General features: G+C 42.5%; 1 protein-coding gene across 3 annotated transcripts in view; it reads left to right on the top strand.

Moving 5' to 3' along the window:
- Window positions 1-5,697: 5,697 nt before the first annotated feature.
- The window catches only part of ARHGAP12 (Rho GTPase activating protein 12), a 75,069-nt gene continuing 65,428 nt past the window's right edge, over window positions 5,698-15,338 (top strand). For all 3 annotated transcript variants that reach the window (XM_058804064.1, XM_058804072.1, XM_058804080.1), the window contains exons 1-2: window positions 5,698-5,803; window positions 11,394-12,145. In XM_058804064.1, the coding sequence (XP_058660047.1) occupies window positions 11,477-12,145 (669 nt within the window). In that variant the 5' untranslated portion in view covers window positions 5,698-5,803; window positions 11,394-11,476. The remainder of the gene's footprint in view (window positions 5,804-11,393; window positions 12,146-15,338) is intronic.

Raw genomic sequence — 15,338 nt, forward strand, 5'->3', positions numbered from 1 at the left:
TTTTTTTGTCAGAAGCAAAACTCAGAAATGAGAGAATGAAACACAGCTTGTCATGGACATGTCGTTACCTTCTACCTGACTGTTTCTGCAGTAGCTATTGGCACAGAGAATTGTTTTTTTCTTTTTATGAAGCAGAATGAAATTCAGAAGAGTTGGTGCAGGGGCTATGATGGAACAGAGGAACTGGAGAAGGAAGAATAAAAGGTGGCATCTGTACTAGTCAATTAAACACAGTCACAGGTGCTGGAACTTGATCATCCATAGTGTGAAATTGTGGAAGCAGTCCTCCCCATGGCTTTGGTGAGAGGCTAGCTTGCCATCTCCCACACATGTTCTGCAATAGGACCATTCCCAGCCAAGCTTTAGACTGTGATTTGCAAGAATGTTTACTCAGATGAATATCACAATGTGCAGATTAGGTATTTTTGTGAGTCACTGGGATGCATAGAGTGCATAGAGTGAAATCTCTTCCACCAGGATTGCTCTCTGGTCAAGAACAGCCCTGTGGTGACCAGGCAATGGCTTTAAGAGAAAATACCATGCTTATATAACAAAAGAATTTGGAGAACATCTGAAATAAAACGTGTGTCTATTTTTGGTATGATTTCAGACAGCTGAAAATTAAAATCTAAGTCGCTCATTTTTCTCTCATGAATTTGTCTAATTCTTTATGAACTTGAAGACTTTTGGCATTCACCATTTCCAGTGGCAGTGATTTCCAATAAGTACATGAACAGACTCTAGGGTGCAATTGACCTTATCACATATGGGTGCCTACCTTGAGATGAGATGAATTACTCCCCAGACTCCTTTGATTGCGATGAATAGAAGTCCACTGAGTCTGAAGGGAGCTTTGTCATCCATCTTTGATGTAGATACACACTAATAGATACCCAAAAAATACTTGGGCAGGATGAACCTCTCCTCTGACTTCTACCTATGCTTGTGAAGCTGAGGGGAAACCTACCCAGGCTGTCAGTTTCTGCTGTTCCTCAGAAAAAACCACCCAGTATAAACCAGACAGCCTCACGTAACTTCACTTTGACCATCCACTGGGAGCTTTGCTGGACCTTGAGGAGCCTCTGTGGCTGCATGGGACCAGCAATGTGCAGTGTGAGCTGGAGCTTCCAGTTTCAGAGCACCCACCAGTGACTGGGTTGTTTACCAAGTCATGCCAGACCCTTGCCCTGAAGTAAATTCTGAGCTGCTGTGATTTGAGGAACCAGAAACTCCCCTGTGAATCTTCTCTAAGCCTGAATTTGGTGCAGTATAATAAAATTTACTTCAACACGAGTAAAACGTTTATCACACTAGATTTTATTTAATTCCGTTTGCAAAGCTATGTATTATTTGGATTCTGCTTATCAGTGGTTGATAGACAACCCTTCCTTTTCATTAGAAAACATACAAGGTACATAGAAATTAAAGACATTTATGTGGGGCTATCCTTAATTCTCCAAGGTGTAAATGGACATTTACATTGTGCCTTTGAATATGAGCACTTTTAATTATAGGTTTATAAGAATAGCTCTTACTATTAGAAGGATTAATTGCCTGTTAGTTCAAACCATGATGAGATCAAGACACGACTAGCTGTGCAAAGATGACTAAGATTTAGCTTAGGCAGAGGTCTTAGACCAAGGTAGCACAAAGAAGAGTCTGCCTTCATCTACTGCAGGCTTTAGCTATTCAGTCAGAAAATTATTCATTACTTTTCTCCACTTTTAATTCTGTGCTGTGACTCAGAGGTATATTTTAGTGCTCCACACAGGAGTGATACAGTTTGGAGTACTGTGCTCGATAAGAGAAAGGTGATAAACAGTTTAATTACACAGGCGAGTAGGGAACCAGCTCTTGGCAAGAGCAGAATCAAAAGATCTGTTAGACCAAAACAAATCTCACTTTGTTCTTTGGTAAGGCTGACAATCAGATAGCTGCAAAAAACGTCCTTCACTTGCAAACTGAGACTGCAAATACAAACAATAGGTATGTTTGAATTTTTGTTACAGCTTCGACTGGGTGCTCCAAGAGAGATGTGAAAGTTGAAGATCACAATGGTGACGTGGCTAACAAACAGAGCAGAGTGAAAAAGCATGTGTTGGCCACTGTCCACTCTGCCTAATACAATTTGCAAAAATAATCTGCTGGCAAAATGGAAAAATTTTACAAATTCCTTGCTGATTTTTCACAGTACAACAAATCATCTTCTCTGAACTGTGGATAAAAGTTCCTCCTTAAGGCAGAAAATTCCTTTGTAGTGTCATGGTGAAAGAAGTTCTTTACTGAGCTGGTGAGAAATCTGGGTTCCTTTTTCTACAGTCTTTACTTTGATTGTTCCCTCGTCAATTGATTTTCCATATAATGCACAGTTATATAAATAAAAATGGCTCATCTATTAGTTGAGTCAGGAGATGGGGAGTAAATTGACAAGTTCATGCAAAAAGCCCACAGCATCTGCACTTTGTGAAAAAGTGCTTTTGTAGTACAGAGAAAGAACAGAAAGAAGGAATTGATTGTATGTCTATGTGTAGGTGGTAAAAGTATTTTTAGATAGAGGTGAGAGGCTGGAAGCTGTCAAAAAACTGAGAGTAGGAGCAGAGTACACAGGAGATGTCCCAGGTAATGTGTTTTAGATCAGGCAAACTCAAACATTGTATAAAATACATTTGTAAGTAGGATTAAAAATGAAATAAAAATATATTCTATTTATATAAAAAATATTTGCTGAAATAAGTGCATTTGTCTAAATTCAGAATGGTTTCTCTAGAGCATATCACTGCTAAGGTTATAAGACCAAAAAGGGAAAAGGTCTCTAAAAAGGAGTGAAAACTTGAGGAAACAGCAAAATGAGCAAGGTGGATATTTGCAGTATCTGCCTGTTAGATGTGACAAAGCTTTTTGTATTTGCCTTCTTAGTCATTTCCAAAAGAAAGAATCAACACAGTTCATAATGAGATTATGTTTGGTAAGGAGGGGTGGCAAACAATGAATAAACAACCCAGATTTAATACCAATCACGTTTTCAGCAGCACACTTCTGCTGGTTACCTAACACCAGTTCTGGCACTATGAGTAACAGGATGACAGCAGCCACTCTCAGATACGCATTTCTAATTAATTAAAACATGACACACATCTAGAATTACTGTGACTGAGGCATAAAATAATGGACAGCTGAACTTGCAGAGATTTGATATAGACTCAGAAGGAAAAAAATAGAAAAGAAAAATATGGCAATTTCACCTTCAAAATGAATAGGTTCAGCTTTTTATACATATAAAACTAGTACTTGAGAACTTTGAATCTGAGAAGTGAAAGCAACATTTCTATGTCTTATTCAAACACCAGAAATGGATTTTTTCAAGACTGGATTTTCAGAACTGTGAAGCTTGTTTTCTATGGATTTTTGTTTTATCATAGATAGTAACTATCATATTTTTTTCCCCACAATTGCAGTGTTTATGATGTCACTTTCTTACGTAGATTCTTCTCCACCTCTATATGGCTGACTGCTTCCACAGATTTTGTGGGAGCTTAACCACCTTTAAGGGAACTCCCTTTTGGCAAACAAGGCTAAATTTGGACAAAGGTTTTGAAGGTTTGGCATAATAGAACCGATAGAGACTTCAAACACTGATGTTTCCTGAGGAACCAGTTTACAAAGAGAGAGATTGATGTTGTTGTGTGCAAGGTTTGATACAGAACAGTCAGAACACAATAGGTACATGAATTGAGTCCTGTACTCTCTACCATAGCTCTCGTGTACTACATAAAGCAATTATAGCTGGCAGTTCTTTCAGCCTGGGATTTGTGAGGTCAGTACATCTACTGGATGTTTCCAACTAACAAATACATGCAGTCCCATCTGAGGTATGAGTATGGCAGCATTCCTGCATCTCTGGGAAAAACAAGTCATGGTGAGTAAAGGTTGTGAACTTTAGCTCTTTCTACTCCAGTGAAAGGGCAGAGAAATCCTTCATGGGCAGAATACGCAACAGATACTAATATTGGAACTTGGGCTGGACAGTTTATTTGTAATGTGGAATCTTTCATGACTGCACTTGGGCAGGGACTCAAAATTACATATCTTCTGGCACCTTCAGCTCTATTATGCCTGTTGATCTTATGTGGGACCATTGGTTCAACCCTGACTCAGAGGGAAGAGTGCCTCAGACTGAATCACTAATGCCATATCCTGCAGCACTCTAGTGCAGCCTTGGCAGTAAGGAGGGATAATTACAGTGTGGTTACCGTGACTGATTTTTGAGATGCTTTTATGTACACCTCAGGCATGTCAGCAGGTAAAATGCAGCCAGCTTGTTCAGAGGTACCCAAGTGTCCCAAGTACATTATTTTTTACAACAAAACTGGGCATACAGATAGAATCCTGCTAGACAGAAACATCCAAAATTACTCTATGTCTTTTTCACATATGTGTAATTTACAAAAGACTGAGCATGAATTGTCCTTTTACACATTTCTTTTGCCTTTAAAGGGAGATAATGGACATCTACATACAAGATGTTGTTTCCCTTACAATAGAAATGCTAGTGTCTAGTCTATTTTTTCCAGACCCTGTGAATAACTGCTGAATGCATGGGTGTGACAGTGTTATCAGTCTTACAATACCAACAGAATTTTAATAATTAGGTTTTGTGAACAGACAGCCCAAAGTCAAATGATCCTTGGTGTCAAGGGGACATTCTCACAAGTACTCAGGCTTGAGAAGAAGCTTTAAGGTGTATGCAGTGTTTCCTACTTCTCTTGCAAGTTTGTTGCATGACACACATGAGATTTCAAGGAACTATCAGTATTGAAAGTTCAAGATGGACTACAATTCCATATGAAAATATGTCCACATGTTCAATTAAACCTATTGATGCAGTTTTAATCTTTTCTTCAGTTAAAAGTCTGTTTCTCTCTCTTAATGGCACTTCTCAGGTCTTTTCCCATTGCTTGTCCCTCCCTCAGCAAACCTGTTCTTTCCACCTTTTGATGGTTTTACTGTCTCCTTCCTCCTTCCGTCTGTTAAAATAGTCAAAGAAGAAGTTAGACCAGCATTATCCTTCATTAGATTAATAGAGAGCAGACAGTTTACACATCTCCATGCCATTGTTTCAGGCTGTTTGCAGATTCATTCAGATACTGCTGTATCAGTTACAGTCAGTTCATGCTTTCAAGGTTATCTTTGCAACCAGGAGAACCAGATACTGCTTTTTCAAAGGGAAAGATAAGATTACTTACAATTTGAAAATGCTGTGAAGGCCACCTAAATATTTTCAAACAATGTTTGAGAACTTTTTTTAATATAGTAAGAGACACCAAGTGAGTTAACTCGAAATAAATGTCGAGAACTGTTTATTATTATTTCACTTTAGGTAACTACTTAAAAAATGTGGTTTCTTCAGGTATCGTCTATTGAACAGTCAGACCGAGCCTGTTTGCAGGGAGGAAGGTGTTTTTGTTTCCCTCTGTTCGTTTCAGCAGGGACAGAGAGGCCCGGGTGTTTCACACACGGCATCACTCGGGAGCTGTTGGCATCGCTCCAGCGGCCGCCCCGGAGCGCTCCGGCCGCGCACGGCGAGGCGGACAGCAGGACGGACAGACGGACCGGTGCGAGCGCCGATCTCTCAGCGGGGGCCGGGCGGTCCCGGGCACCGCCCCCGCCCCACCCCCGCCCGGGCCCGCCCCGGCACGTGACCCGCGATGACGCCGCCGTGCCCCGGAGCCGACACTCGCCGGGGCCGCGGCGGGAGCGGAGCGGGAGCCGCCGCAGCCGCAGCCGGAGGGGGCCCGGCCGGCAGGTGGGTGCCTGCGCCGCGCCCCTCGGCCCGCCGGGGAAGGGAGGGCGGGGACGGGGCTGGGGACGGGAACGAGCGCGGCGCTGCCGCCGCCGGGACGGGCGGGCAGGGCTGGGTGGCCCCGCGGGGGAACGTCCGCGCCCGGGCCGGCGCAGGGGCCGCAGCCCCCCGGGCCGCCCTCCCGCCCTGCCGCTCCCGGGGCGCCTCGCGGAGCGCTCCCCGCGCCCGCCGGGCTCCGGGCGGCGCCGCCCCGCGCTGCCCCCGGCGGTGGTGGCGGCTCCGTTCCGCGGGCGGCGCCGGGAGCGCCGAGTCGGCGGCGCCGGGAGGCAGCTCCGCACCTGGGCGCCGCCGCGGGCCGCGCTGCCGGGCCGGGCCGCCCGCGCTGCCGTGTGCGAGCGGCGCCCGCTCACCTGCGGGAGACAAAGGGAGGCAGCGGCGGCCCCGCCGCCCTTCCCGGGCGCCCCCGCCGGGCCGGGGGGATCCGCCGCCCTTGTGTGAACTTGAGCGCGGTAACTTGGGGTGGCTGGGCCGGGCTGGGCCGAGCCGCGCTATTTATAGCCAGCCCTCGCAGTCAACAACTTAACAAAAGCCCGCACCGAGGAGCGAGCGGGGCTGGCAGGGAGGGAGCGAGCGGGGGGAGGGGGGCGCGGGCTGCAGCGGCGCTGAAAAGTTGTCCTGACACTTGTTTAAAATGCATCGCTTATTCAGTGCTCTGAGTCACGGGCAATTATTAAATGGTTGCTTATTATGCCTCTAGCGTTTAAAGACGGGTGAGCTCCGGGTAGGTAGTTTACTTGCGAGTAGTGCTCGATTTCGAAGTGTGTTTGAGGAAAAAGCGAAGGGCTGAGCTTGTTTTCATACAGCTTGTAAGTTGTCTGTTATATCTGGTTATATCTGTCGTTTCCATTTGCCTCTATTTGTGTGCAACTTTTGCATGCTCAGTGCGTGCTTTGCAGAGGGTGGCTCCTGCAGGCGCTGGTCTGCAGGAAAGTACTAGCTGAGGATCAGGTGTGCTGGACAAGCAGTGGTGCCCCTTGGGAAGAAAGGTATGAATGGGTTTGAAGTCTGACAAGGGGCCAGTCTCCCAGGCTGTGGTCATGCAGGTACAGCCTGAACCCCTAAGAAAACTGCCCAGGAAGAATCAGAATCATGGAATCTATTGAGGTGTAGCCCGGGTATCTTATCTGGCCTGAACTGTTAAGAATTTATCTTAAATTAGCCTTCGTAATTGAGTTTATTTCTGTATCAGCACTGCGCAAGGGTTCATTTCAGTAGTGGGTGAAGTTTGATGCTGAAAATGGAAAAAGATTACACAAGTCAACTGCTGCTGCTTTGTAGGACACTGTGAACAAGGTCACACAAAGAAATTTAAGGCGATCCGTTAGTACTCAGTAGCACTTTTAACAATTTATCATCTGTTTGTATTGGAAAGTAAGTAACAATTCCCTGACCCTAGGAGGGGCGCTTTTTTTTTTTTTTTTTCTTTCTTTTTTTCTTTTCCCTTGGGGAAAAGAAAAGAAATAGCAAAAAGTATTTTAGGTTATTTCCCAAGACTCAGTTACCTGGTTTGCAAAGACGAGAAGTAAATCTTCTCATCTTCAGAGATGCGCTTTGCCTGATAATTTCAAAAGAGAGAGTGGGAGTGAGTCTTGAATTCTAGGATAATGAAGGTAGGGGTGATCATATCTCATGCAATACATGAGCATACTCTATGTGTATCACATATGATCATATTTATGATTCTGTGTCTTAGGACTGTGCTTCTTTCAAGCATTTCCATGGACTTGAGGATCAATCGAGAGAGCACCATTCTGTAGCTAAGGCTGGATGCTGTAAGGAGGTGAGGGTGCAGCTGCAGGGGTCAGGTTGCTCCAGGAAAGGCTGAGCTCTGAGCGGACCTACAGCTCTTGGAAGCCTGCCTGCCTGAGGGTGATTGGAGCTGTCACATCGGCTCTGGATACAAACGGTCTCATTTTGTGGGGACGCACATAAAAACGTAGCTAGAGGCGAGGGTTGGCATGCCGAACCCCTGGTGCACCCGCGTGTGGGGAGAGTTCCCCGGAGCCCCGAGTGCCGTGCCGGGAGGGTCCGATGGGGCAGGGCCGGCCCGGTGCTGGGAGTAGCGGAGCCCGTGGGGCAGGGCCGGCCCGGTGCCGGGTGGATCCGATAGGGCAGGGCCGGTGCCGGGAGGGTCCGATGGGGAAGGGCCGGCCCGGTGGCGGGAGCAGTGGAGCCCATGGGGCAGGGCCGGTGCCGATGGGGCAGGGCCGGCCCGGTGGCGGGAGCAGTGGAGCCCATGGGGCCGGGCCGGGCCGGGCCGGGGCGCGCCCGCGGGCGGACGGGGGAAGGGAGGAGCTGACCTCTGCGAACACCCAGGGCTGGCAGCCTTAGTCAGCCTTAGCTGAGTAAGAGATGGGAACGGTTCCATGGCAGCCGGAGTCCGAAGGGATCTCCCTGCCCTGGTGCGGAGTGACAGCCCTGCTCGCCTCTGCCGCGCCTGGGGCCTGCCCTCACCCGGCTCCGTTCCCGCGGGACAGCGGGAATGCTCCGTGAAATGCTGGCTTGTGTGTCCACGGGGATGTGACCCGCCTTAGATCACCTGCCAGTAGTGATTGGGGTTTTCTTCACCAGGAGAAATGCGAGGTCTGAGTCTCTTTTGGTGTTCATGAACATAGGTTTTCTTAGTGAGGCTATTTGTTATTCTCTCAATCACATACTGAGACTTTATTTAAGGTATTAAGGTATGAAAGCTTACAGATGTTCTCTGTGGAAGTAAATGATTTTTCATACTTACTATCCTCTAATTAGAGTAATTCAACCTTCTTTACCAATGTGGATGCCATCGAGCATGGCAGGTAAATGGTAAGGAATAGAAATATTAGGTATAGATAGAAATAATAAATAATAGAAACAATATAACAAATAATAGAAATGTGAGGTTACAAGGGCTGACCAACTGTATCACTTCAGCTGTTGGCTGGTAGCACAGTGCAGTCAGTACTCCAGGTGTCAATATTGAGCATTCACACCTGCACTGTTGTGGGCCCCTTACAGCAGAGATTTGGCCAAGGCTCCCATGGCTCTTTAAACTGTGTTCCATGAGACAGCTTCATGAAAGGGCATTAGCTGTCCCCTTTGCTGCACAGAGAGTACATGCAGTCTACCTTCTGTGACACAAGTGCTGCATTAAAAAAAAAATAAAGCGAAACAAAAATTAATTCATTTGAATCTGTGAAATCAAGGCCATGGTAGTTGTTTGCTGATCTTCAGAGTTAATTTCCTACCTGTACCATACATATTTATTGCTTTTTTGGGTTGAGGAGGAGAATTAGAGCCTTGCTTGATCATGATGATGTGATCTGTTTGTAAATCTGTTTCAGTATTCTGGCTGAACACAGCCTGTCTCTCTTTAATCATATGTTCAACATTACCAAATGTTTGCTATTGACTTGATAATTTTGCAGCTTGGATGAAAGACCAAAAATTGTGCTGCTTATTTTTGTTATTTCTTTTTTGTTGTTATTTTTTGGAAATGAATTAGGCTGCAAAATTGACTTCAAAAGTGGGTAGAGCTATTTCTGTAGCAGTTCTGTTTTATTTAACTTGTATTATTCAACATTTTGGGTTTTTTAAAGCATAACATGCAACCTGTTGAACCTTTCTGTCTTGAAAAAATTTTAAGCATGCATTCTCAAGAAGTTGTCACATGGAACTGGCAAAAAAAGGAATGAAAAATCCGAGCTTTTAAACATTTGTTAGTCCTGTGGGAAACCAGAGGCTTATGTTCTCTCTTTGGTTTCTGTGTGGGAGAAAGATTTTGAATGGAACCTTGTCCTGTGGTTCAGCTTTTTGAGGTAACAGAGCTTTGAGATAGACTGCAGCTTGGTAAGACTTGCATTTTTCTGGTGTCTGACCTGGAAGCCTTGAAAGTGGTTGACAGCAGCTTTGAAGAAGTGTTGGAAGGAGTCAGGTTTGCTAAGAAGAAAAAAATAGCATTTGCATGACAGAGCTTCCAAAACTGGGAAGAGAGTGGGAATAGCTGCAATTTGTTCATGTTTACCTTCTGCTGCTGTTGCTAAACAACTGCAGAGCTGCACTTAAAAACACCTATTTATGTAGAATACCAGGTAAGCAAGTTGTTTTGTACCAAGGCTGTAAATAGACTTTGAATGTCAATGTACCATTTTATGGTAGAGAGTAAACACCAGAATCCTGGCATTCTTTTCTCCTGCTTTGTGTTCCTATTGTCAGCTTTGTTGAATGTGGTACCATCATTCCTTCTGTCAAGTCTTTGATAAAATTGTAAACCTGACCTTCTGCTTCTGTGTGGAGCCTTGGAAACAGTGGTGGCTTCCTGGTTACCTGTAGGAAATGCTTCTTGGAAGTAAAAGAAGATGGTGTGTAGGAGAGAGACATAGATTAAAGATGGGCACTTCTGTCTTGGTGTAGTATTTGAGCTTTTTACCTTCTGCTTTGTCTCTGAGTTATGATCCTAATGTATTTTTTCAAGGCTCAGATCAAATAACAGAAATGGCAAAAGAAAACTGAATGGTCCTTAGTGGTTTCTGCTTTAGATCTCTCCAGAAGTTCTCTTCTGTTGTTATTTCTGTCCTTGGTCCCGTTTAGCAGCTGAGTTCACTCTGCATGTGTGTGCCTGCATGGAATTGCATTAGTTCCACTCTGTGGCAGGGTAAAGGCTACAAATCTCATCACAAAGTCTTAACTTGCAGAGCTGCAAGTTTCTACATAACTTTTCTCATTCATGAAATGGGCATTTAAGAATAAAAAATGTGTTTGTTAATCTTCATAAGATTAAATATGGCAGTATTTTACTTGAGTTCTCCTACTTTCTGTGTGAATGATGGAGATCTTACATGCATTGATTTTCAAGGTTAAAAATCCTACCTTTCATGTTAATTTACTATATTGTGTACAGTGCAAGTTGGCAAGACTAATGCTTTCCCAGCCATGAATTTGGACATTGATGCTACATGATTAAATGGAATTTGTTGTAGGTGTGGATGCAGTGGCAGTTGTCTGGATTATAAAGACGCTGAAAAGTGCTTTGCAGAATTTTCATGTATTAGTAATTATTTCATTACCCATTTTGGTTCATAGTCCTGTTTTGTCACTGTGTTTTGTTTGCATTTTAATTTCTAGCCCTTAAATATTTGGTTAGATCAGGTTTTCTGTAAGGTAGATAAGTCTTCTTTGGAATATTTTGATTAAAACTAGTGTATTAACAGTTCATTTAAGAAATTAAGCCTATATGTAAGCAAGAGATTGACTCAGATCAGTCCCCTCACCAAATCCCCAGTGATTAATCAATATTAATCAGTAATAGAAGCAATAACTAATTAATTAATGAAGCTAATGAGCCACTTGATAGCAGGAGGCTTGTGTGAATAGGACAGTTCAATCAGTGACCTAAGTTGTTCTACTGATTTTCTATCTCAACACGCAGAAGGATATCTGAAAATACTGCATTTTCCATCAATTAGTCTAAGTAGGCAGGATTTCTTCAAAATTATTTTTATCCAAAGTGCTCTTAAACAGCCACTTGATTACATATACCGTTTTTTTTTTCTTACAGCTCTGAACATTAACAGGAAAATAACACTGAAACAGAATGTCACTTACCTTTTGTCTGAAAAGGTGAAATATCTTCAGATAGAAATGGCTGATAAGGGTGGGAAGATGCTTCCAGGACAATTTTACATTCAAGTGGAGTATGACTATGAGTATGAGGCCAAGGACAAGAAAATTGTGATCAAGCAAGGGGAAAAATACATCTTAGTGAAAAAGACTAATGATGATTGGTGGCAAGTCAAAAGAGACGAAAATTCCAAACCCTTTTATGTGCCAGCTCAATATGTGAAGGAAATACCCCGGAAAGCACTGATGCCACCTGTGAAGCAGGCAAGCATGTTGCCAAACAACACCTTGAAGTTGACACATGGATTACAGAGATCAACAGAAAATGTGAATAAGTCACCAGAGCTTTCTAGTTTTGGAAAATCTTCTCCAGTTCAAGTGTCTTGCTTAGTTCGAGATGCCAATCAAAACCTGAGACCCAACAATAGCCCCTGTCAGACTTTTGGTTTGAGTCTGGACCTTACCCAGAACAATGGAAAACTTAACAATGAGTTGCAATCTCCCAAGGTTTCCAATCAGTTTAGAACCATTTCCATGGGTCATTTCCCATGCCCAGAGTTCTTGGAAATAGAGAAGACCAGCTTTTTGCATGAACAGTCTTGTGATTCAGCAGGAGAAGGCTCAGAAAAAATTCACCAAGATTCAGAGTCTGGAGATGAACTCAGTAGTAGTTCCACAGAACAAGTGCAGGTAAGCTGAAAAATGGCCACCATGTCTGGTTTGTTTTCTTTTGTTATTGCCGTAATTGTCTGCTACTGTTTTGAGACTTATTCCCAAAAATTTCCAGTTGTTCAAATAAAAATATTTCTCTCAGCCTGAAATTGTTACTAAAATCGAAACAGTTCATCTGTTTAGTTCTTGCAGAATTTCTGTGCTATGGGAATTGATTCCATTTACATTATTCTGTGATTTAAAGAAAGAACAATAGTGTTTCCATATTAAGATAGTTTTAATATGACATGGAATTTGGGTTGGATTTTCTTTCAGAGGAAGGGAGCCTACTGCTGTAACTCCACATGACTTGGCCTGTTGAAATGTGCAAGTTACTGTCAGTTTTCCCTAAGTGTGTATAGATAACATAAGAACTGTAAATTAATGTCTTGGTGGGTTTAATTACGCTTAAGACTTAGATGGAGTTGAATTTCTGGCTTGATGATTTTATTTGTGGACTGTTTTAATGAGTCAGCCCTGCCAATTTTGCTTCTCACAACTTTACTCTGGATTAAAACTCAAAACATGTGAGTTTGTTAATTAGTATGGAAGAATCTCAGGAATGATGTACTCCTACTTCTGGTTCAAACTGAGCATTGACGGCCTTTGTCCTTGGTAAAGCATTTTCTCTCACTTCTTAATTTTTTTTTTAACAGGCAACCCCCACCCCCATCAAAAGATTAGAACTGTGACTTAATCAGGTCACTTCTGGTAGGGGTAACCAAGTTAATTAGTCTGTTGTAATCCAGGTTTGCTCTTAAACCAGTGATGTTTGTGTGCATACACATAATTATATATTTATATATGTGTGTATGTAGATAATTTCCCCACCTCACACTTGCCTTCCCCATCTTTCTTTAGGGACATGTTCAATTATTTTAAATTCTGTTCAAAGCTCCCTACTCTTGAACTTAAGCTGTAGTGTGAAACTGTTTTTGCTTGGATAAAAACTGATTGTTACAGTAAATCCCACTTGGCAGCATGTGTTCAGAGTACCAGAGTATCTCAAATCAAACTTGATCCTAACATTAGACATGAAAAGTTTTACCATTGAGAGTTGTGAATCAGTGCTTTGCTAATAAGAAACAATGAAGGCAAAGCTGCTTAGGAACGAGTCAATATGGGAAGATCTTAAAGATACAAGACTGATTAGGTGAATTACAGAATCTTGAACTGTGTGTATGTTTATTTATTGTAATATTTAGAATCTGTAGTTTTCAATAGTCTACTGTGTTCTTGGCCTCATTCTTGATGTTCAGTTTCTATAGTTACAGGACATCATGTCTCTAATATTTGTATATTTTATGTTAGTTTTAACTTCATCACCCCTCCCCCAAATATTATGGAATGAATAGGATTACTGAATTTAATTTCTTTTCTCCAGTGATGTCTTACACAGTGTGAGAATCCATGAGCTTTCTTGCACTTTCTATGCAGCACTGCCCTAGCTCAGTGTAGTTGATATGAACCACTCAGAGCTTGGCATGATAAAGTGATTAAATAATTAGATATTTATTTTAGAAGTGTATGTTGGCATGTTACTGCCATATTAATCAATTGCCAAACAAATTATGAAAATACCAAGGAATGTTTAGAAAATATATCCTACTTTAAATAGTTTACCACATTAAAATTTCTATTACATGGTAGGACAGTTCCTTCTTCGGTGTTGACTATAATTTGATGCATTTCCTTCTCTAAAGCAGATGGAATTAATATTACATGGGTGTCTTTTGTCAATAATAAATATATGGCCTGCAGCTCAGTTTCCACTGGACTTTGTGCCTTTTGATGCAGTGACACTTAATCTGTTCACCATTCTCCTCTCTTTCCACTATACTTTATTCTACACTACAACTGATTTATAAATTTATATTTGAGTGGGACAGCAATGCATGTATTGTAGACACTGTTACAGGTCTGAAATGGGGGAGTTTTCACAGTGTTTAAGAGTGACAAATGCCAAAAATGCCACATTTTGGCTGTGGAAAATGCTTGGCAGTTTCACTTGCCATTATGAGAATCTTGGGCAACAAGAGTGTGGATGCTTGCTATGCCTTGCAGTTTGCCTTATTTTGTAACTTAATCTCATGGGGCACAATTGCAAGCTCTTTAAATACAATGAAAATGTTTGACATTTAGTAGCCGTGGGGATTAAAGCAGTGGTAGAACTGATGTCACCGTTAGCTCAGTCTAGATGTTCAGAGTGCCAGCCTTCTCACTGGAACAGCTTGGCAGTTTTTTTAGAATTCTTTCAATAATGAGCATTGTTTAGTAGAAATCAGCTGTGTAGAAATTAATGGCTCAGAAAGCTGTTTTTATTGCTCCTAGTCTGTAGTGAGAACATCAAGTTCCTGGCTTTCACGCACAAACAGGATTTCACTTCACAAGACTGACTGCTTCTCCCTCCCCTGCCTGCTGTGGAGTTCAGTTTTATGCAGTCTGCATTATAATAAACTCTAAGCTACAGGTGTTTTCTCTTGAATTTGTAAGATTAGAAGCTAGAATTACCTTATTAATGCCTTCATGTAAGTTATTTGGTGGTGTTGAGGTGATAGCATTCAGTTTTAGCCTGACCTTCAGTGTGTTTTCACTGTCCTTGAGTACAAATATATGAGATATAGAAGAATGCTTCTCTTGTGAGATCTTTGTAAGAAGTGGTTACATTATTCTCTGCAGATTATCCTCCTCCTCCTTTCCAGTAATGAAGTGCTGGTTCTGCAGCTGTACAGTCTTGAAGTCATAAGCTTGCTGGCTGTGGAAATACTGGAAGATCCAGAGCCTCCAAAGTAATGCAAAAAGGAAGGATTTTTTAGCAGATGAAATATGTGAAGGACAGAGAGGTAGCAATGTGAGCAGAAGGATTTGCTAATGAAAATGTAGCAAGGGATTTGGTTGAGAGAAACATTAGGACTGGATAATGAACATTTTTGACGTTTTATGCAAAGAAATGATAACTATTGTTTGCCACTCTGGTGGATAAGGCATTGTAAGAACCATAGGTTAGTTTGTGGACTTGAGCTGTGGGAGGCTGCAGGTAATTAGAGGAAGTAGGGCTTGAGAGGAAACAAGCTTCAGTTTAACCAGATTTAAATCTCTGGTGTTGACAGTAACTGCAGGTCGAATTGGAACTGAATGAAATAGTTTGAGTGAATGCACAGCTGGCTGTAAG

This window comes from Ammospiza caudacuta, chromosome 1, assembly GCF_027887145.1.
Source record: "Ammospiza caudacuta isolate bAmmCau1 chromosome 1, bAmmCau1.pri, whole genome shotgun sequence".
NCBI lineage: Eukaryota > Metazoa > Chordata > Aves > Passeriformes > Passerellidae > Ammospiza > Ammospiza caudacuta.